The sequence below is a fragment of the Embiotoca jacksoni genome, unplaced genomic scaffold, assembly GCF_022577435.1.
Source record: "Embiotoca jacksoni isolate LCO1_2020_lvr unplaced genomic scaffold, fEmbJac1.0.p SCAF_9, whole genome shotgun sequence".
NCBI lineage: Eukaryota > Metazoa > Chordata > Actinopteri > Embiotocidae > Embiotoca > Embiotoca jacksoni.
In genome coordinates, this window is record NW_027185447.1 from 9,480,613 (window position 1) to 9,504,708 (window position 24,096).

At 40.6% G+C, this 24,096-nt stretch overlaps 1 protein-coding gene across 1 annotated transcript; it reads right to left on the reverse strand.

The window, feature by feature from the left end:
• Positions 1–452: 452 nt before the first annotated feature.
• On the reverse strand, positions 453–23,959 carry slc6a17 (solute carrier family 6 member 17). Its single transcript, XM_069141607.1, has 12 exons — positions 23,611–23,959; positions 18,735–19,160; positions 13,969–14,126; positions 12,437–12,563; positions 10,588–10,769; positions 9,703–9,813; positions 8,391–8,632; positions 8,089–8,281; positions 7,074–7,266; positions 6,829–6,988; positions 5,851–6,013; positions 453–5,639 (listed from the first exon to the last, which is right to left on the reverse strand). Exons 2-12 carry the CDS (start codon positions 19,033–19,035, stop codon positions 5,277–5,279), a joined length of 2,193 nt encoding a protein of 730 aa, XP_068997708.1. The 5' UTR covers positions 19,036–19,160; positions 23,611–23,959; the 3' UTR covers positions 453–5,276.
• Between the last annotated feature and the right edge of the window lie 137 nt (positions 23,960–24,096).

Below are 24,096 nucleotides of genomic sequence, written 5' to 3' on the forward strand. Positions count from 1 at the left end.
AGGCTTGTGAAGCTTACATCTATATCTCATGAGCTGAATATCTCGCTGTGTGTTTAACACAGAATGACAATGATATTGTCACCAATTGGGTACTGCATTTGTGCACACGCGTGTGTACGTGTTTGTGAGTGTGTGTCGAGGGTGTTGCAGTAGAAATGAAACTTAAGTGAGCAGCACAATAATAGGAAATCCTTAATGTCAACCGTAGCCGAAAATGTCTGGTGCCTTCACTGGTCATGACATAGTGAGGACTATACAGCTTCACAGGGTTATGGTCTTGTTTAATTTTTTTCTTTACAGATCACAACAATGCACGTTAAATGTAGCGGTAGAACCAAACATCTATTGTTACTAAAATCTATAGATTACAAACTAAATGTAAAGTCATATCAGTATAAACAAAATTATAAGAACCTCCCTATTAATTAGAATAAAGGAGACACACAACATGGTCTGTTTAATAAAAGTGGTTAATTTTAATATCCTGTTCGCTCAGTCATGTTTGTACACTTTATAACTTCAACAACAAAAATTTAAGTTTCTGTCTCATAGTTAGTCAAACTAACTTCTTGATTGTGTGGCCAGTTTTGTGGTGAAAGCCACCGCAGTTCCAGTGAGAAAACACAGGGAAGAGATCACTTACATTAGTGGTCCCTGTCCACTCTAACAACAGGATTTTATCTACTGGATTAGATCAGCAGCACACAACACTGACAGAGAGGAGAAAACACACACATTTAAACACTAAAAACCTACATATAATTTTACTTTACACACGCGCACACACACACACACACACACACTCTTATATACACATACAGACACAGTCACTCAGCTATTTTTTTTTTATTGAGAACAACCACACAAACACCAGAAACCAACAGACACCAAAGTAACATTACTGACAGTACAAAAATCAAAAAATATCTCCAAAATATACAATTATTATTTACAGCTCAAGTATACACTTTGTCACTCTTACTATAGATATTCAGTGGGAATTTATCAGAATGTACATCAATATGTACAGATTAAATACATCATCTTAAATACTATAAATATAACTATGTTGGTCACATACAGACTATTTGCACAGTTAAATAAATTCACTGTTACTCTATTTTTGTTCAGTTAATCTCAGTAATTTTTGTTAACCACTAGAAGTTGTTTGCAACAAAGCCGACATATGGACGAGACAAAGAGACCCTGGAGTTGGCGTGTTTGTTTTTAATAATAAATATCAATACCTTTTTCCTAGCTTAGTTTGGCTCAATAAGAAAAAAAATTTTTTTTCACGTTGTGCAGTTTCAGTAAACTGAAACACAGAAGTGTTTTTAAATGTTAGAGGAAAGATCAGCTGTGCCTTGGCATTATATTTTATTATCAATTGATGCTACGCTAAAGGCAACTATAAAATGTAAACTGAAGTTAGTCTTCTAAACCTACCGTTTGTATTGTGCAGCTCAATCTGTAGCTACAGGAGCGGTTTAGTTTCTTAAGGTGTGCAGCTTCACCCTCCAGATATCTCGTGTAGGATGCAGGAATCAGAACTTAACTAACATGATAAGTTTCATCACCCAGTACGCCCACTGTGTCTTTTAGCTCACTGACCAGGGAGATTCATCGTTTATTAGGACTAAAAAAAACAACTCCTTTGTGCTCACAATCCTGTGCTTTCTTAAAATGTGCTTTAACCCTTAGCCAAAGCTGCCGTTTTTATACAGGTGAGAGCCTTCACCTCAGGTTATGTGCCATTTGTATCACAAGCCACTGGACATGTGGTGTCTCATGCTTGATATGCCAGAAGATCTGTGTCTTGGCATGGACAATGTTTGTGATTGGAAGACGTCTTAATTGTGTATCTGAAGATGTTATTAGCATTTACGTGCGCGTTTATAATGTTTTAACTTGGACTTGGATCTCCTTTTAAAATGGAGATCCGGGAGACCTTGTCCTTATTCTGCTTTTGTATTTTTGCAGTGGTTCATATAGCCTTGTATAATTACATTGGAGCCCTTCACAACCTGTAAGCAAACTTTCTCTCAATATGAATATTATTTCCCGGGGAAAATACATAATTTAAATGGCTTTATGGTACATCTATAGATAATTCTATTACCTCATCTTTCACCTGATCAATATAACAAGCAATTATCACACCCACTTTTGGAGGCTGTGGTATACTATATAGTCATGTGATAACTTATTGTAGCCTGAAACCTCCACGAATGCAAAAGCCATCTTAAAGGCTATATGATCACATATTAACATGACACCGGAAGGGCTCAGCACTTACATTGTTTAAAATAGGATGTAATGTAATAAGTCCTAGTGTTGCCAGCCAGTGGCAGATAAACATCAGTCAACACAATGACAATGATTGTAGAATTTTTTTGGAATAGTCATAAAAATAAAAAAATAAAAAAATTAATAGTCAATGCAACCATCGTCTTTTCTTATTCGCCTTCTTTTTACGGGAATGTGGTAGTAATGCCTTAATATTACCAGACGGTGGCAGTATTGCAGCTAAAAGCTGTTTGCCAACCAACTTTAAACAACTAAAGAAGGAGAAGAAGAACATGTTCCGATCAAGTTCAGGTAAAACGTGAGATTAGATGCTACGGTACAAACAGCAGAATATGCAAAGACAACTAAAACCGTCAAAATGTCCTGTGTCGACAAAATAAAAAATAAACCAAACTCTGCCAGGTACAGTTAGCATATCATAAATCTCCCTCAGCTATGCACTGTCGTATTACAGTGAAGCACAAAGCCGAAAGTCCATCCACAGTTCAACAATCAGTAGCTAGCTTTGTCACCAGATTAAGTAAGTGTGATGTTAGACGTGCAGAGGAAACACTGCTTTCATCTTAATGAAATCATCAGCTTTGTCAAAAGTGTGGATTTTAGAAATTTGATGGCGAACATCAAATAGTATTTTTGCTGACAATGCCCATCTCTCAGTGATATCAGGAAAAAAATTATACATATTGACACATTTTAACATCATTAGGAACCAGCTTATGACCTTTTAAAATGCTAACATAATGCATGCAAAGACAAATATCTTCTGTGAGAATGTACATAAGACAAACTTGCGATACATTTGTATATTGTGCCTTTCATTGACATTCATCCCTCTCTCTACATATATACTCTACAAATGCTTTTTTTCAAATTTGTGCTTAACAAACAACTCCAGGGTCTCGACCTAATTAAAGTGCTCAAGTGAATGAGACAAAACGTTGGTCCAAACTCTACACAATAAACTCACTAAATAATCAAGGAAACCAAATGACAAAAGCATAAGGCAAAGAGACAACACAGACGCTATTCAGGCACCAAACAATATGACTGACTGTGCTTCACACTACATCTGTTCAGTCTCAAGTATTGCTGTTGTTTCAGGGAGGGGCCACAGGACAGAGAGTGTGTGTGTGTCATTGGCTCCTCCAGCTGGCCAGCAGAGACACCCAGTGGTGAAACTCTTGTATTACCACTTATTCCAAACATTTATATCACAGAACATTTCCACATTATAACCCTACACATACGAGATTATATATTAAAATGAAAAAGGACTTTGTTTTCTCACCTCAGTTCACAAAAAGACATCAAAGTGTAGTTTGTGTTGCTAATGACATTATGTCCTCTACGTCGTGGTCAAAATTTGAAGAATGTACAAAGGTAAAGCCTAAACATCATCCTCTTAGGGATGAAGTATGATTAATCCGCAGCACGGCATGGCAGTGAACCTCTTAATTAATGCAATGTAACAACAGTGGAAAGGTTTTCTTGTGGGGCATCAACAGTGAAATGTGTCATCTCTGTGTTGCTGAACAAACAGCCGTGCAGGTGGAGCAGACAAAGCAAGGTGTCCGCTCTCCTCTTCCTCCTCCACATCAGAAGAGCATCCGTATCTATGGTGCGTTGCCACGGCTTCCCCTGGGTAACACAGCTCTATTTTTAAACAGGCAGGGTCACCGGGAGCTCTCATTCAGTGGCAGACAACACATTGACACATGCACATCTGCGCACACACAAAGACAAGACTCACATTTCCATCCCCTCTCACACTGAGACGGACAAGCGTGAAGCTGCTCTCTGATCAAACACAAGCTGCTCGGCTTATTCCTGCTTGTGCATTGCCACCGCTGCCCTTCCAAGGCATTCATTAAAATGGAGACGCTTGATTAAAATGATTGATTAAAATGGAAAGCTTTGTCTACTGCCAGCTGCGATGGAACAGACAACGGTGTCTGATGTGCTGTTGGAGATGACTCCAGATCTTTGCTTGCTGACAGAAAGGGTGGTTTAAAAGGAAAAGTGCTGCCCCGTGCTAAGGCTCAGAGATGCCTTAACAATAGCAGGTGGCTGTGCTTCTGTGTTCATGGATCCAAGAGGCAAACACTTGCCCCTTGTTTTGCACTATTGCAGTGTATATATGCATGGTTTACGGTGACGTCTCAAACTATTGCACAACACATATGTACAGTATTTTACATCAGTGGGAAAATAGAGATAGAAGGAGATCCACACTTTTATGAGGACCCTATTGTGACTGGTTATTATTGCTGATGCATGATAGGCACAATAAACTTAAAAATATAATGTGCTTGTAACACTGTTTACACTATCAGATTCACTTGTTACATACTGTTATGGATGAATTTATAATTGTTTTCTAGGTGAGAAATGTTCTCATATACCGTGTTAGAGATCAGGACAAGATGAGTCTCCTTTCATCCTATCCCCATAAACAACAATCCTCTCCAAATGAATCAGAAGAAGCACAAACTGGTGAACAAATACAATTACAGTTCAGTACAACAGAAAATATTTTAGCATTGCAAACACCTTAACCTCAGCCAGAGCACATTACCAAACAAAGCCTGCATCTAAGCCCACTGTGGACCTTTCTAAACTTCATTCACCTCTTTGTTCTTGTCTCTGTCCCTCTCTCTTTGCCACTGTAATGCCTTGACAGATGGAAAAGGTTGTCATATCTGGTGGTGCTCACGTTCCCGATCCCTTCATCACAGCAGGGATTGACAGGCAATCAGCAGCACGGCTCCTACAACAAGGAAGAGGGCAAGAACCACAGGTACGGAGCGATGGGGGAGAACAAGGGGAATAGAGGGATTTAGCTCTGGGGGTTAAGGTGTGATGAATGCTGCAAGTGATTTTTTTTTTTTTCCCCTCTTGACTTCCTCTGTCTCCCTTTCTTCAAATAGGACCCGGGTTTAATGGACGGGACGATCTTTGCACTCAGTGGATCATAACTCGGACTCGGGCGAGCCGATGTTCTGGTAGCCCGTCTTGGTGCTGGTGCCATAGTTGGTGTTGGTCATCTCCTGGGTGCCGCCGGGACCCAGGTAAGCGCGGTGGGCAGGCATGGGGGAGGGGGCCTCGCTGGGGTTCTTGCCGAGGATGAAGCGCTGCTCGTCCTGCTCTTCCAGGTTGGAGATGTCCTTCATCATACCTTTGCGGTACGACACCGACAGCTTATTGGAGCCGTCTGAGATCAAGTTGAAGTGGCGGACCAGGAAGACGATGGGTAGAGGCAGCATTGCAACCACAATGAGGGCGTAGGCCATAGCTAAAGCCCAGGGAGGGTAGCTTTGGAAATGCTCTGAGCCCTAAGAACGAAAGAGTGCAAGGGTAAGAGGAAGGCGAAAAACAGGGGAAAGACAAGAAGAGTTGAGGAGAGCCCTACTTAATCTACAAACAGGTGGATGAGGACCATGGTTGAAAAGCAAGCAGACTTATGACTTGTTCATGACAAGATGGTAGAACAGTAGTTCTCCCCAAATCTGTCTCTCTTACTGCATCTTACAAACACTCACTGACCTCGGCCTCCACCCAGGCATTGTATCCCGCAGGACTGACAGCCATCTCAATGACAGTGGCAATGATGAGCACGATCAAGATAGCAGGCGACACGTATCTCCACATGTAGTAATAGAAGGAATACGGCCTGAAACCAAGCATGTCCTCCAGGTCCTGCATGAACCTGTAGGAGGAAGTAGAGGAAGAAGTGTAAATGAAGTTGTTAGTTAATGTGTAGTCGGCTGTGTTTATTAATTTGACGAAGCTATGGAGCTTGCAGAGTAATATGTTTCATATATACATGCCTAATTTTGTCTGGGCAAGAGGGACAAAATATTTAGATTTTTGGTGAACTTTTCCTTTCGCTTCATTCTAAAGGGACAATGAGGATGCAGCCTGTCATGCCAAAGTGATTAATACACCCATCAGTCCACCAGAGGATACCATGTCAGTGTCACGATTTTCCCTGCCTAGGCGTAAAAAGTACACACACGTGTGGATCAGGTAGGTAAGTTAGATGTTGTTGGATGGATCAAACCCAGGACTGTCACCCAGGAGACCAGGGTTTGAGTTTGTGGGAAAGCGTTGTGTATGTCTTTTAAGTATCATAAATGAGTTACTAGCATACCTTAATGTATTTAACTTGCTTCACGTCCATCAAGTAACTCATTTATCTTGACTCCAAAGCTTTCCTAAACCTAACCAAGTAGTTTTTTCCTAAACCTTACCAGGTGATTTTTTTTTTAGTGGCTAAACCTAAGGCACCTTACTTTTCACACCTAGGCAAGGCAAAAGGTCACACTTACACGGTACCCTGTAGTGAGCTGACGGTGTATTAAACGCTTTGGCTTGATATCCGGTTGTATGATAAGTGGACTATGTGAGGCAACCGGGCTTGTTTGAAGAGAGGCTCTCATTCTAAATTAAATAGACACTATGGACAAACAGTGGCCTGAGAACTGACTATCTGGCTTCCTTCTACATATGCAGTCAAGTTACCTCTTGGTGCCGTAGATCCAGGCTACAGAGATGTTCTCCAGGATCACCACCACAGTGAGAGGCAAACCAGCGGAGTAGTCGTCAAACATTGTGACAAAGTAGTTCCCTGAACGCTGCACAAACAGTAGGCCACACAGGAAGGCTATGACACAGCAAACCACTGAAGGAAAGAAAAAATATCCGGTGAGAATTCAAAATTTTACCAGGTACAGGAAATGACCTGGACAACCAGAATCAAGACTTACCACACAATATCTCCTTGCGGATCTTATAAGCGTCTAGTATGGGAGTGGTGATGCCGGTCATGGTGCCGATCATGCTTCCCAGTCCCAAGTTGATTAGCATGAAGAAGAACATGACGGACCAGAACGGACTGGCAGGGAAGTGGGTCATGGCCTCTGTGAAGGCGATGAACGCCAAGCCAGTACCCTGAACTGCCTGGGGAGACGGAGAGGAGGAGATGAAGACCGTCACATTGGTGGCTAATGTTGACTAATGAGCTGCTGGGAAATGAATGATCCTATCTGGATAATCACCTACTCAACTTCCATTTTTAGGCTCATTAATTATAGTGTAGCCATGAAGGTGATGAGCTCATAAAGACATACTTTTAGTGGGATAGAAGATAGCAGTGAAAACCCAACATCCCCAATTTAGACAAAAAACGATATGACAGACAATCACACAGACTTGAATATATTTCTATGAGTCTGGGGTGATTATGTAGTGTGAAAACTACAACAGATTATTTAGTACAGTGGCAAATCCAGGGGTTATTACTGCCACAAGGAGTCATAACAACAATTTTAGTTGAAATCTGATTGACAGGAGAGGAGGATTATTCAGATTCCAAAAGTTAAACTCTTTGACTGAACTGGTAGACCGACTTTATGTAGCTGGTGTTTAAACCTCTTCTTTAGGAGATAAAGCCTGAACCAATCACCTGCACAGCAGTTTTACTATCCACCCACTGACGACTCAACAAGTAAATGACTGTTGAGCCTTGAAAGACCACAATGAGCGAGATTGATCACAATTCATAATCAGTACATGAGGAATATTAAGATGCCCATAATCATACCAATACTCTATCCGCTACATGTTAAATAGCATTAATTCTCACTGGGGAAAAGAACCTAACCTTAATTTATGTGAAAATGATTGATAATAATTTGTAATAGATAGAAAATAGAGGCCAAAATAAAATCTTGATATTCAAACTATTTAAACATCTCAGCCTTTGAGGTCTCTCCCACTGACCTTGTTGAGTTCGTCCTCCAGGAGGCAGGCATCCAGGCCCAACTGGTCGAAGCTGTCCTCCTTTACCGTCTTAATGACTCCGTACAATTTGGTGTAGTCCTGAGTCGACAGGTGGGAGAAGTTGATGTGGCTAGGAATGAGGTCTTTGCCCAGCACACCTGTGTTCAGGTAACCCAGGATCTTCTCTGCATTACTGCATGTGGACAGTTGGAGATGTGGAGAAGAGAGACATGTTGGTGAGTTAAAACAACTGGCAGAGAGGGAGTGATCAGGTAGCATTCGTTCCAGTATGGCACACTCACTCAACAACGCATTTCTCGTTCATGACATTCGCCTTGAACCCCAAGACCGCAAACACCACTAGAGTGGCCAAGATGGAGGTAACGAAGTTGATAATGGAAACCAGTGTTGCATCGAAGTGGCAGTTATTGTCTCGCTTGTTGTAGCTGGAGAAAGCAATGACGCCTCCGAAGCCCAGACCGAGGGCGAAGAAGACCTGTGTGGCTGCTTCTCTCCACACCTGCGGCTCCAACATCTTTTCCAGCTGATAAGAAAAAAAAAAAAAAAAGGGGTGGGGATAGCAAGATTCAGTGATATTTAATGCCTCTTTACAACCTCCTGAACAATATTTCATTTCATTTATATACTATATTGCCTTCAGTTAGTACATGATTAAAGTAACTGTATATTACCATGACGGAAATATTTAAACATATTACATCATTTTTTTTCCACTGCTGGTGCCATTTTAAATAATTTTTAAAATATATTATTTTCCCTAAATTCTTCTGTAATTTAGGATATTAGGTCTCTTTGGAATTTTTGAAAAGAATTAAAAATAAATCCATGTGGGTCTGAGCCTTTGGTGGCCATTCAAAGTGTGCGTTTGCAAAAACAAAGCCAAGCGTCAGGGAACTAAACTTCTAAAGACAATACATTTGATCTGGTCTTATCGCTTATGTAAACCATGTTTTTATTAGCATAATTCATAATCCAGTTGTAACAGAGAAATGTTTACTCCTTTTACAATAAACCATTAAGGAAAACACTCAGCTTTATCAAAGCTCTCGTGGCCTGAGGCCAAAATCTTATCTCACAGCAGACACATTAAATCCACGCCTATTGTTCTTTTGGATTATTTTGTTAGCGAATGATGAAATGTGCAGCAAAATGATGCTCATTTTTTTAAATCATATGCAGCAAATAATAAAATAACTAATTTATTCATAGTAATTAGTGATCCTTTGTCAGTATTTCTGAGATTGCAAACACCACTAGAGGGAGACATCAACTCAACACATAACACTGTGGATATTAATGACATTTTCCTATCGTTAGATCCAAGTGAATGGAGCTGGAACCATCAGCCTCACAAGGCTGAACAGAACAGCCTGCAAAGACAAGGTGTCACTTACAGGGTCAATTGTCAGCATCACCGTGAAGGGAGTGAGTTTAGTGGGAGTGACGTCCGTACAGTACACAGCTATCACATTTCCGACATTAGTTTTATTCTGAAAATGTCTCTCACTGACTGAAGCACCAGATGCAATCTCTTCCAGAGATTCCCCTTTTGTCACTTCTTTATTCGGTCACAATCACCACTGATTGTCTCACCTTAGGGGTGAACATGTGAGCGATGCCATCCACCGCTCCCTTCAGCATCAGACCTCGTACCAGGAAACAGAAAAGCACCACATACGGGAAGAGAGAGCTGAAGTACATCACCTAAGGGAGAGAAAAAGTCAAGCTCATTTGAGTGTTGCCATGGACACGCTTTCTGAGGCCTCACACATGCAGGAAGAGCTGCAACCATTCACACACACACACACACACACACACACACACACACACACACACACACACACACACACACACACACACACACACACACACACATCGAATTAGTCCCAAAACTGGCATTGAATCTGAATTTGACCAAATGTGGAGATGCGTCGTTGAAGTCAAAAACCCTTCCTACAGAATTTCAGGGAATCAATTCAGCACTGACTATGATAATTGGATTACTGAGTTTAGTGTTTCAAAAACCGTGTCAGACCTTGGCGATCAGCTCTCTGTTGTGTGTTTTCCTATTGAGACTGTGCGCTGGATGTTGCACTATGGTGTATGACTCACTCCCTGGATCGAGATTACAGGATGTTGTTGCAGTTGCTGCCAAACTGAGAATTTTCCATCTGCATCCTGAACCAGTTTTTGCTTGTTTCACTTTAAGCTTATAAATACTGCATGGCCCTCTTTTCCATAATATAGATTACATCCAAAAATAGACAAATACTGATGAGAGGCTTAGCGTCTTACCGTTGCCTGAAAGCAACAGCAAAGTAAGTAAAACAAAAACTGATGAAGATGGATTCAAAATAGAGATTTTGTTGAAATGGTTTAATGTCTTTGTGTTGGGTCTGTGTTGTGTAGAATATAATTTAGAGCATCTCTATAGTTTGCGGGCTCAGCCCCTGCTGTGAGGCCACAGACACCCCTTACCTTCCCAGAGGACTGGATACCCTTGATGACTGCCAGGCAGACCATGATCCAAGCGACCAGCAGGGATAAGGTCATCTTCCAGTTAAGGCCGCCGGTGTCGTCGATGCTGCTGGTGATGTTAAGAGTCTTGCGGTACCAGAAGTAAGTGGTGGCCGAGCTCTTCTCGCACTCTGGCTCCACAACTACAGCAGCAACAAGGAAAGGGAGGGAAATGTCATAAACTGCTCTGACAGTGGAGTCTGCACATATACAAAAAAACATAAAACAACACTCAATGTGCTTCCACTACAGAAAACTCCAAATGCTTGTGTAATGCTTTCTGTCAGATAATGGACAACAAGACAAATATTATTACTAATGCATTTATATATAAGCTGTAGTTTAATGTTGTAGATGGTCAAGAAGAAGATAATTAAACTATTAACCACTCTTTAATTAAACCAGTGCTTTGCATACTGCAAAAATCTTCTTTTTTTATTCCATCATTGGATCAGAAACACCTTATTCTCATGAAACAAGAGAAGGTGCAGAGATGTTGCAGATGTTTTCTAAAATAAGTCACATTTTTCTTAATTTAATGCATGAAAATATCATTATTTTGTCTTATTTCAAGTTACTGACACATTTCAAGAAAACTATTAAAAACTACATTTGTATTGGAGAAGAGTTGAATACTTCTACTCTTCTTTTGAGTTTTTCCACTTTTCCGTCTCATAAATTAGCAAAAATGACCTGTTAATCAGGCTGCCTATTTAACCTAAGTGTTTAGGCACGTACCACAAAACTCAAAATTCACAGTTTAACTCCTTACTGGTTGACCTTTCTTGCATGTCACAAGAATATTTGAAAATGACCTGTAAATATTGAATAAAATGTGAAAAAAACAAGTCAAGTAATGGATTAGTTAAATGACATAATCATCAGCTGTTCAAAAAATTTCAAATATTTTCTTCTCATAAAGCTGTGTTTGCTGTGAAATTGAGATAGGCCGTGTAATGGGACAAAACGGTTAATTTAAAAAATAATGTGCTGATTATTTAATAACAAAAATATTCTCTAGTTGCAGACATTCTATGGAGATTTTTTTACAGTGTGTTTTTAATTTAAAAATCCTAATCTGAAACTAAATAATTAATATAGCTGTCCGATAAATACGATGGAGTGAAAAGCAAAATAACGTAAAGTAGGTTAAAGTGGAAATACTACGTCACAACTGTACATAAGCAGCATACGTGAGTAAGTGCATTTAGTCACTGTACTTTCCACCTCTGCAAATAGCTAAACTAAATCCTGTTGGACGCTCCACAGCATCCCCGCCGAATTCATAATCGCAAGCAGAGTCGACATCCTGCCCTCTCATGCTAATGAAAGTTGATGCCCTCTACTTTGCCAGAAACTGCATGTGCCTCCGCCGAAGACTACCAGTTCCCAGCCTTTCGAGGTACTGACACTGTCCACCAGGTCATAGCATCTGACAAGCCTCGCCAACAGAGCTGCCCTGTAGGATGGGGCGCAGGGCCGAGCCCAGCTATGGAGACAGCACAAACACTTCCCTGTTCAACGCCTGCAGAGACACTGCTGCTTGACTGCGGAGCTGCTTCAATGCAAAGTCACGTTCAGGCAGACTGAAGCATCGCCCTGCGTAGTGTTGGACTGCATGTGTGTCTGCTTCTGCTGAGATACTTTGCTGAATATAGAATTTTCCTGCAGGAATGTGCAGTATTCATTTTTTCTCCACTTTGTCGAGGGCTTCACGTTATGTGAAAAGCATACACATGGGCACTTGGTTTTTTTCCCCGTCCATCTCTATTAAACTTTATGCTACGCATGTACTGTGATGTGGACTCACTGGCTTGGGTTCCATTTCTCTGGATGGGACATTCAGCCCAGGGCAGTGGATACTGGAAAGACTGGAAAAAATAGAAGATACTCCAGCCGATAATCACATTATAATAGAGCCCCACAAAACCGCAAACCTGAAGAGAAATAAGAGAGAACAGCAATTCTTAGCTCAGCTAAAAAACAAACACACACATATACAAAAACAGCACAAGGGATATACAGTCTTGAGTTGAACGCCTTTTCATGAGTCAGGGTACAGACACTGAGCACACAGCTCAAGTCAGAGTGCATATGAATTATTGAGCTGTTTGCTCTCAGCAGCTAAGGCTCGGGTCCTCTATGAAGAGGTATTTATAGCTGCTGAATCTCCCCCTGCCACATCCGAGCCGCCACACGCATCACTGCCCCAAGCAGGGCCTCTCCATCCCCTCTTTTGCACTAGCTTGATGAAAACACTATCGGGATGACTGACAGACAGAACGACTGACACAATAGATCACTGACTGACTGACTCAACTGCTGACTGACTGTGTTTTAAGCTGGTTGACGCTGATGGGATGGGGCCTTGATGGGTCTCTACTCCTGCTGATGATGGGGACAGATTACGACAGTGAGCAGCGCGGGTCTTTGCATGCCGCTCGCTTTAAAGCAACAACAGGAAGTAATGTGAGCAGGCGGAAGGAGTCCAGTTGAGGGATGTCTAACTCTGAACTGAAAAATAAATGTGAGGGAAATCAGCATCGTCATAAAGAGGTCGTGAACTGTCACTAGTGCTTTGACTGATTACCATAAATTAAGCAGTGAAATGTTTTATGATACAAGTTCCTTAAATTAAAGCGAATGCAAGGAAAAAGAACACTGTATCCATGACGAGTGTAGTAATCTTGAATTCAATTTGAATACATTAAAATGAAAAAGGTTTTCATGGTGAGAAGAAAAAAAAAAAGTAAAAAAATACCCACAGACTTTTTTTTAAATAACTTGATTGCATTACAATCAACATAAATTACAGATGATTTTGTGTATGTAATAACAAACATACAGCCACTATTTACAGAGGATTCAGTGTCTGATAATTAATATAATATTAATAATAACGGCAATCGGGCTGCGGAAATATCTCGATAGTTACTGAATGGATAATCATAAAATTGTATATAAAGACAATTATGATCCCCACAGGGTGGATCCTAACAACATTACACTTTTCTTTTACTGAGGTGGACATTAGTGGTTTTCATTGAAAAGTCTCAATAGTTATTGGATGGATTGCCATTAAATCTGTTTGTTACAGAAGATGATATAGAATCTGTTGTTCAGAAGAGGAATTGTAATAACTTTCGTGATCCCTTCACTTTTCATCTAGCGCCATCATTGGTCAAAAGTTCACTTTTTCAGACGCGGTTTAAAACTAAATATCTGGGAGAGCCATAGCCAATAATTGAGACATTACTGACAGTATGTAAACCATATGATTATGCTGTATTGTACAGAGTGATTAACCTTTTCAAAGCCATGTTAATGACATGATACACTTACCATCAGGCTGGAAACCCCGATGCCCCCCAGCTGTGGGTAGACGTAGTTCCACACCCCGATGCTGCCACGCCTGATCCTCTGACCCACCGCCAGCTCCAGGAAAAACAAGGGGATGCCAATGAGGAGGAGGAGAATAGAGTAGGGCACCAGGTATGCACCTGAGACAGAGGAAGGGCACAGGCAAAAGTAGTTACTGCAGAGTGCTCAGATACTTTGCTTTTTGCTTTGCTTTTTATATTTGACATCCATGTAGTGGAGGACTAAAGCTCATTGTAAAAGAACAGAAGGGACGTTGTGAGATTCGTTCACTTAGGTTTCTATTTTTAGAAACTATTCTCTTTGACTTCCACTCCCTTTCTCTTCATCTTTTCCCCGTCACACCTTCTTTTTCCCTCTCCTTCCTCTTTTTTAACTTCCATTAATTTTCGTCAGATATGCCCATCTCTTATTTCTCAGAGGGGACGAAAGGTGGCGGCTGGCAAGGGGACTGAGGGAAGCAGCAGGCACTCGCAGACAAGTCACGGCCAGTCCTGCTTACATCAAGAAATGAAGCGGCACCATGGTGACAAAACCATCCAAAGACAGAAAGGATGGGTTTGCATTAACGGACAGCTGCAAATAGCAGTTTCCAGACTAAAACCAAATGACTGTGACGTTTCACTTGATCAAAAATACTGGTAGCATCGTAAGTGGCTTTTAGAGGTAGCAGCAGACAAAGGAAACAAAGACAGGAACACAGTGTTGTGTTACACAGTGGTATCTGGGCCGTCAGAAGTGGCTGCTGCGCTGAGGCCAATTTTCACAGATTTTTTTATGTCTATTTTGAGCAGCAGATACACAGAACAGAGGCAAACAGAAATGAGTTAGCAAGGACATAGATGAACTGTAGAGAAAACTGTTTGTTTTGTAGTTTTTACTTTTTGCACTTCAGCCAAACTAAAGAAGAATCCATGTATGAATCAAACGACACAGTTACTGGACTGATCAACATCTAGTTCAGTATTGGCATTTATGGATACCAAAAGGTGAATGAATCCTCGTGATTTAATTGACACTTATTGTATTGAGATTCTGGATTTCTAAACTTTCTACAGTCTTGATAAAATTAGGTTATCTTATTCTGTGTATGACATGATTGCTGAGATATCAAATCAGAGTACATTAACTTTCATGTAACCTCACTTTCAAGGATATGAATCTTCAGGATAATCATAATGAAGCAGATGATAGAGTAGTAAGTATAGACTAGTTTTGTTTTTGATAAATATATATTTTGCTATGTTTTGTTGTGTAAGGGAGCAAATGTGTTTAGATTTAAGTGTGGGAACCCTAATTAGCCAATTTAAAGAAAAAAAATCACCCTAATTTTATGCACTGAACATGAAGGTGAGGCGTATTATTATGTATTAAATTGTGCTACGTTTGACTATGAGGAAAACAGGTAAATGATACTAGGAGTAATTCAAGTAAACCTGCACTTAAAATATTATGAATTGCAAAAAACATCAAAGAACTAAACAATCTTGCAAAGTTTGTTAAAATACTAAAGTCTGCTTTTAAGTAACTACTTAATATTTACTATAAATGGTTTGTTTATTCATTACAATATAGTTTATTTAGTTATCATTCCCTCATTGTGTTTAATTTGTCCACAGCAAAGCAATACATGTTGCTGTTCATTTAATGGCTCAGTCATTCTCTTGTGAAGATAATCGTATTGTTTCCAACAATGAGAAGATAATCTGTTATTTCTTCAGTCCAATAAAGTTATGACAGTAAATTGATCTCCGGAGGGGAAGAGGCTATACAGTAAACGTAATTACTGAGAGCAGGACTTGGACATTAAAGTGTAAACCACTGAATTTATTTTCTGATGCTTCCACTATTTGGCCATCACTGCCTCATAAAGAGCATAAAGTTGTTCCATTATTTTTGTCCGGACTGCTGTGTGAAGACAAATGCTAACATAGTGCAAGAAGGTTTCACCAGGAGACACAAGCAAGATATTACAAATTAATTATGTTAATTATGTATAAGATAATTTCATAGGTGAGGTACGTAAGCCTGACATTTCTCTGCGTAATGAAAGGTGATGAAATGAACATTAACTTGACCTGAAACACAGAGAGACAGAAAGATTTGAATGGATCGACAAGCGACAAATACAGTTTGTCCTTATCTCTTGACAAACCCAGACAAGACAATGCAGCATCTCCCACCGAGTCAAAATTCAGTGGGGGATACAGACACAAATATATTCACACCCTCTGATTAAAATGTGCAACTGCACACATATTCAGCCTGGTTACCACACATTTCAAATACTCTCTCAACACACCTCCCACACAGGGTACCAACAATGTCTGAAAGCTCAGGAAATCGGTATTTACTCTTCCTCTTCCTCCACCTTAGTCATAATACCAGTGAATTACAATACCAAAGAGATAAGGTAGAGAAATATTCAAAAAAAGCAAATGAAGGCTAAACAGAAGCATCTTGCTGCATTATATCGGATCTCTCGGTGCTGCCTTATCTTGGTGAGGAAAAATCACTTCATTTTGCAGCCGCTGACTAAATCTGAAATGTTGAAGAGAATACCTCTCCGAATTAGTTAGTGTCGTCTGTGTGTGTCTGGAGACAGAAGACACTGTCTCAAGTTATACATCCAGACTTTATCTGGTCCGGACACTTGTGATCATAACAACTGTCGACTCGTATCCAAGCTCATCTGTCCCAAATCCTAAATTCACTTGTGAATTTACAACTATGTGGCTTCCTGGAGGAGAACAAAATCCTTCAGCCACAGCAGTCGGGCTTTAGACCTGCTCATAGCACAACACTGCCACTGGTGCTGCGGGTCGCTTGATAAAAAAAAAAAGTGATACTGTGTTGCACTGCCTGTAGAAGAGAGTTGAAAATCCTGTTGTCAATTGTTTCAAATCCAGTTCAAGGTCCATAGATATTTACTCTTTGTATGAATGATGTTTACTTTCCAAATTAGCACGGCTAAGCACCATTTTTATGCTGATGATACAATCGTGAATGCCAACAGCTGGACTACAAACCTCTCGAGATTACAAGCAGCTTTCGATTAGCCTGGTGTGAACTGGACTCAATTCATTGCACAAATATGGGTCTGGCCCCGTTCCACAGGGAATTGCTAGCAGTCGTTCCATCGTACGGGGTGTACCTCGGGTTAATTCTAACCAATCAGCATACGTTGAAACCAGCTGACACCACCGCTGTGTACCTAAGGCCCTTGTCAACCAAAGCATTTTTTCCTATGTACGACATATTTTTCTTAATTGTTTTAATGAACGCCAGCAGTGTGACAAGGTGCTGAGCATTTATTCTGCATTAAGCGCTGAACATTCACCGTTTTTTTCCTGGTCACTGAGAGTTAAAAAATGTTAATGCTGAGTTAACAGACTGTATTCAAAGCGGGAAAAATAACTGAAGCTGTGAGTGACAGTCAGCGCAGCAAGGCCATCTTTTGATGACCTGTATCGCTTTTAGATTGATTAAGAATTTCTTCTAAACTCATCCAAAAAGATGTGTGAAATTCACTAGAGTGTGGGCCACTGACGTTTCCAATCCACCCCCATGTGCTGAATGGAGATGTGATTGAGCCCAGCATTATAAATACCCAGTAATCTGGCTCAACAGCCGCTCGTCCTAGAAAATACATGCTTAACCCTAAAACAGCTAAAAATAATTACAAACTCCAACTGGATTATTATAACAAAAAAAATATCTTGTTTGTCCTTAGAAATAATAATAATCCACCATACTGTCTACACCAGACTATGGAGATACCTTGTATTCTCAAGCTGCTGCCACTACTCCTCTAACAACTTGAAACCTAAGCTGCCGAGATATTTAACATCTATCGTTAAAACCACAACATCAGATCACAGGAGAGACTGGATTTGAAACTTTCTTATACCATCTCTGAACTGGGGAAGACTGAACTGGGGTTTCAAGTACTATAAACCTTACTACTGGTTTTAGCTGCAACACAGCTTAAAGTTAGAGACACTTCATCCACTGAGAGACTTTGAGGCTTTACTAGCTTTTGTATTTTTGATCATATTTGTGATAGGTGTCATTGTTTTGGTTGTGTGCAAATGTTGCTTTGAGTGAATGAATTTAATCATAATCTTGTGTACAGGCTATTTTTTTTGTCAGGTCTCTCTTGCAAAAGACATATTAACCTCAATGAAATGGTCTGAATAAATCAAGCTTAACTAACTAACCGAGGAAGTAAGAGTTGAAGTGAACTGAAATGTGATGCAAATTAAGGTTTTATGAGATAAAACAATACATCATTAAATTCCACACCAACCACCAAAGTAGGTTCATTTTCAATCCAATCCCAGCAGAGCAAACAGTTGCCAGGCACACACAGCATCCTGGACATGACTGAGGGTAGCGAACACATCCCATACTTAAACAAAAGGATAAAATCAAAATAATTAAATGCTATTAAGCTAACCACTCCCACCTATTTTATTGATGGTTTTATAGAACTGATGAAAAAAAAAATCACATTAACAGCCTTGACTCAGCACAACATCACTTGTTGTTAGCATTACTCAGATCCCTGAGGGGAAACATGTTCACCATGGGTGGCCCAATTTGGAGCACCCAGAAAGCGTTACTACACTTTACACATTGGTTTACATAAAACATTTAGGTCTCTCTGGCTCAAGCAGACACTGAACTGCTCAAATAAACCAGATACGTGTATACATTCATCCACTTACCTCCTCCGTTTTTCTGGCACAGGTAAGGAAACCTCCAGACGTTACCCAGACCCACAGAGAAGCCCACCTGGGCCAGGATGTACTCCATCTTGTTGTTCCATGCCGGTCGGCCGTCATCGGCGTCTGGGTCAGGGGAAGTTAGCAGGGCCTTTCCTGGAGCAGTAGAGCCGGGACTCAGTCCCATACTCATCTGACTGCTCTTATAGTCCATGGGGTGCTCCAGGGAAAGCAGGTCAGCCACGGACTCAGTGACCGGCTCATTGCTGTGCTCCTGCTGGGTCACCTTTGTGTTCTTTGGCATGGCTGCGACACAGGAGCTCCCTCAGAGGAGAAGTTGATAGAGGTGAGGAGAAGAGAGCCGAGGTAACTGAGTGAGACAGAGAGCTGGGGAGGTGCCAGGGAAAGAAATTTGTGCTTGTCTTAAATCTGTGAAGAGAAATGGTGAGAGACAGACAAGACCTGTAAGTGCTTAGGAAATACTTAGGTAAACCGTGTAATGTAATTATAACTACACTTAAAGAACAAAGGCCCAAACTTTTTTGTAATTGTTGCTCCCTAACCATCTGAATTTTGCGATCTTTTCTTTTAGAAAACTGACAACAAAGGAAACTTGTAACTAACTAAATGACGGAGCTTGCAAACTGACTATGATCCCAAAACTTTTTTCAAAGTATGAAAGAGTTAATTTGCTATTCTGGCTTCATCACTGTGGCCAGGTCACAGTAAATGTATCAACAGCAACTTGTTTTTGATCAACTATGAATTGTCTTAGTCAAAAACAAGTCTTCAAGGTTTTTAAACAACATATGGGCTACAAATACATTTAGATAATTAAAGAATTATTAAATAAACTTTCTTTTGTAAAAACAAAAAATTCTCTCTGCAGCTTCTCAAATGGGAATATTTGTCAATTTCTAACAAGGAAATTAAACTGCATATTTGGGTTTGCTGTAAATTATTAGGTCCATCAAAAAAATCTAAATCAAAAAGATCTAAATCATATTTATTTGTCAGACTCAGTCTTACACAGCATCACAGGAAAACAGTTCAGGTGCCCGATTTGTAGCATTTGACTTTAACCATTTTCTTCAACCAGTTTGCCAGAAGTGGAGTTTTTCTAAATGGAAAGAACCAGCAGGCACTTTAGAGCCATAAGGAATTTCAGTAATAGACTTTATGATGGTGGCTGAGATACACAGATTATATTACAATCCATTTCACAGGAGAGCCCATTATACTAAAGTTGAGTCATGTGAATACCATGCACAGCAGCGAGTTCTGTCTGTGTGACTGCTGGTCTCAAAAGTATGCAGTACAATGAAACTAAAGCCTCTAAGCACAGCTTTCATCAGTTGTTAGTGTCTTTATATTTTTCTTATCACACAGCTTCAACATCTTGTCCACAGCTTGTTTCAACATTTTAGTTGCTGTGATGAAAATGCCCAATGCAAGTGTGCTCCTGAATTTACAGATTTTTTTTTTTTCTCTAAAGAGAAAACTGACTTAAAAGTTAGTCTCTTCAGGTTTTCTGGCATGTTTCAACTTTCAGAGGCCCTTTGCAAAAAAAAAAAATAATAATAATAATCATACAATCCTATGTGTTACGCATTTTATGAGGGGAAACTGGTGAAGATCACAACGCAGCAAGAGTGACTATATCCAGAAAGTCTGGTTCTCCTGCATAAATGAGGATTTTACAATTAACTGATTAAACGGCCCTCCACTGATTCAGCATGCTTGCTCTGTGTACCATAATACTGTCAGATAAACAATGGACAGTTTAAACAAGCATGCAAATACTTGGAGCAGAACAAGAGATAGTCTTGTTTTTATTCGTATTGTCTTCTTCTGTGTCAAAGCCGGGCTCCTACATTAATCACAACGCAACTCAACCGCTGAAAGTTCGGTCAGAGATTCAGGTGGGTTTCACTAGGAGTGGTTGACGTGTCCTCAAGCAGAGATTAACACCGCGTTACAAAAGTCTGTCTGACACCATCTTCGAGATTTTATTTCACTTTCAAACTGGTAGTCCGTGCCTTCAGTGACATCAACCCAGTATCACGCCAAAACGTGTAATTCACCTGTTAGACCACTAGAGGACACCATGTCAGGGTCAAGTTTGGCCTTTTCAAGGTGTGAAAGGTAAACTACCTTGGATTTAGAACCAAAACTAAGGAAAAGATCGTGTTCAAATAATATTTTTATTTAAGTAACTTTATGTACATCACATACATTACTTAACGTACATTACACAAGTAAATTATGCTATGTTTTTTAAGTAATTTCTTTACATTACCTGAAAAAAATCCATTGTGACTTTTTTATGGACTCGAACACCAGTCTCCCAGCTGAAAATCCCATGTTTTTATTCTGTCCACCCACCTTTGCCCTCAACCCTGTGCCGACTTTAGCACTCTTTGTGCTTTGTCACATGACTTTCTTCATTCCTATTATGGGCTTTGGTGTGATTAGAGTCTGGTGACATTACTCAGGGCAGTATCAGGATATGTTTTGTTCCGCTGTCTCTAAATCTGTGAAATGTTGCATAAAGCTTTTTTACACAAAGGTAGCAGATTTTGATGAATGATAGTGATAGATTTTTCCCTTCAAATATTTGGAATTTGTTGAGTGAAACAGCTCTTCTGGTCTTTTATGACAAGTGGTGGTGTTTGTTTTAGTGGTCCACCTTTGGGATAAAACAGTGAACCTAATTCTTTTGAAGTAAAATGGAAATTTGTAGCTACAGACACAAGATGCCTAACCTTAAAGACCGGTGTTTAAAAATTATATTGAAAACATTGTGAGAAAGTTAGTATTAGATGTACATTAACTAATTAAGTAAAGGTCAGCTTTACAGATGATGCAAGCAACTGTGATTAAATGCTAAATAAGCACTACAGGGGGAGAAAGTGACTGAAACCAGACTTTGAAAACAAAATTCCTATGTAGCTGTCTAGGATGGGTGAGATCTGACTTTTCAATCTGGCAGCTCAAAGGGCAAAGAATATAAGCTGCAGGTGTTTGATCTGGAGACAAGGCCTCTAATTTGAAAACAGCCGAGTGAAATCAGGGCCGGCCTTGTATTCACAGTGACTTCTTAAGAACAGTTGCCAGCCGGTTGGACTCTGAAGCCCATCCAAAGGCCGAACCAGTAGCACGCACATCAAATTCCTCAACAGTCCTGCAGTCACGACACGCAGCCGCTCGGAGGCTGAGCGCCCGACACAGATCCCAGGGCAGCAGTGACCTTTCCCACAGCAGTCTACAACTACACAACAGTGAGTCATATTGAACACTCTGAATGAGGTGTGAAGCAACAATGTGAATGTTTGGAAACAAAAGAGAGGTGTTTTTTTTTTTGGGTTAAACTGTAGTGTTATGAGTTTTAGGCTACAGAGTGCAGCTGTGAAAGTCCACACAGTGTTTTTGTCCTACTTTTAAAACAAATGGAAATGTTGGTATTTATAGTTAGTAAAAATACTGTCCCAGTTACTACTTATGGGTGAGGATGACGGCGGCCTGTTCGACACAAAAGATTCTCGCTCTGGCCTTCTAATCGTGTGCAGTGGAAGTTTTCAATGTTGTTGTAGCAGCACACCAGCAACTTTCCGAATTTCACAGTATGTGCTGACAGATGGTACATGATAGAGACAGCAGGACTTCACATACACTGCAAGACACTGTTACAAATTATGATTCAGTAGTCAATCACCATCCGAGGGAAACAGAGAAGTGTTTTTTCTTTCAGTATACGCTTACAGGTGTACGGCAGAGAATAAAACACAGGATTGTTGAGGAAACAGAATATTCATACAAAACAAAACAAGCTGCAGACTGTGAAGTATATATTTACTTTCCAAACAAATGGGAGTGGTGGCCAAAAGATCCCCTGTTACAATGTGGATGGTCACAGCCGGTGTGTACACCTGCCTCCCTGGAGGCAGAGGTATGATCCAGCTTTGTCCTCCTGGAGCTACATTCCCAGCTCTCCACCGAACACTTTGGTGTTGATGATGTAACAGCACAGGTTCTTTACAAAGACATGATCCACTTTTATCTAGCGCAGTTGCTAAGCAATGGTTCTTCCTGCAAAATTGAAACCCCATCCTTGCAGCATCGGTGGTCGCCTATTTCTCCTCTCGCCATCTCAAATGGACAGACATAATATTCCCTGAAAGGTAACTGCAAATACAGTGGAGCTGCTGTGACAGAGCTGAGGGGAAGACACAGTGTGGCAATGCCGGGGGTGATGGTCTGTTGTGGGATCTATTGCACTGTAAATCAGGCAGACATCGGTAGACTTGAGATTCAAGCCATTTCTAGATAGAAAATGTTGTCATTGTAAAATCTGGTCACGCAGAAATATTTCGCCTCCTTTTGATTTGATCTGATCTGATTCCTATCAACCAAGTAATAGTGGGACAAAACAGCACCTGCATGGCCATTTTCAGGTCTCCTTCAGACGCGTTTCACACAGGCCCATATACCAATGCTTGAGGACTAACTCTGCGTGGATATAACCTTTGATGCCTTGTCAAGGTCAAATTAATCACCTTATAGCCTCGTCGTGAAGCGGAGATGAAAAACATATCAAGCTATGTACGTGATTGATCAGCCGTCCTGCTGAATTTGTATTGAGCCGCACATGGGGCGACAGCGTCAAACACGGAGGATTAATGAACGTCGTTCGCCGTCAATGTTGCGGCGAAATCACCATTTGTCAGGTGATGAGTGGAAAGCTGTCGCTCCGCAAGTCATTGAGTCCTTTTTTTTTTTTTTTTTTAATACGAGCACGACAATAAGAAACTATCCGTCTATAAAAACGTATCCTAAATTGATCAAATGTTTAAAATGGTTACAAGGATGTAATTCTTACCTTCTGCAGTCTGCGGTTGTAAAGACTCAGCGAGAGAGTATAAATCCACTGTGAGTGAACGGTATCTTCATTCTGCCTCTGTCTCCGTATGTAACATCTCTGCGGGCAAAGAGATGCGAAATCACACAGCTTCCAGTCACACGGGGCGCATGGTGCGTAAAGTCTGACGCAGGAGCTCAACGCCGGCCACAAGTTTGGCTCCTGTAATTACATGAACTTGTGCAGGTGACGATTTGTCGCAGCCGTTTGTCTTCACTTCAGTGCGTGAACGATTTTCTGCTGCTCTGCAAAATACCTGCTCACACTGCCAGTCTCCACGTGGTTGTGGCTGTTGTGGAATAAAACAGCCCCCCCGTAGGATGATGAAATTACTATGGTAAATCACGACGAAGTCTGACGCAGGTTTGACTCATCCGCCCGTGCAGACGTCAGCAGCTGATCCAAAAAAAACATCTGCAGTGGTCCCGAGACGTTAGGTTAATAAAA

What these genes read in the sequence shown, in the direction of transcription:
- slc6a17 (XM_069141607.1), bottom strand. Translation starts at nt 19,035, where the DNA reads ATGCCAAAGAACACAAAGGTGACCCAGCAGGAGCACAGCAATGAGCCG. An exon ending in GTGCCAGAAAAACGGAGGAG is followed by an intron (nt 14,127 to 18,734) that starts GTAAGTGGATGA and finishes CCTCTGTCTCAG; the next exon opens with GTGCATACCTGGTGCCCTAC. An exon ending in TGGAGGACGAACTCAACAAG is followed by an intron (nt 7,267 to 8,088) that starts GTCAGTGGGAGA and finishes CCGTCTCCCCAG; the next exon opens with GCAGTTCAGGGTACTGGCTT.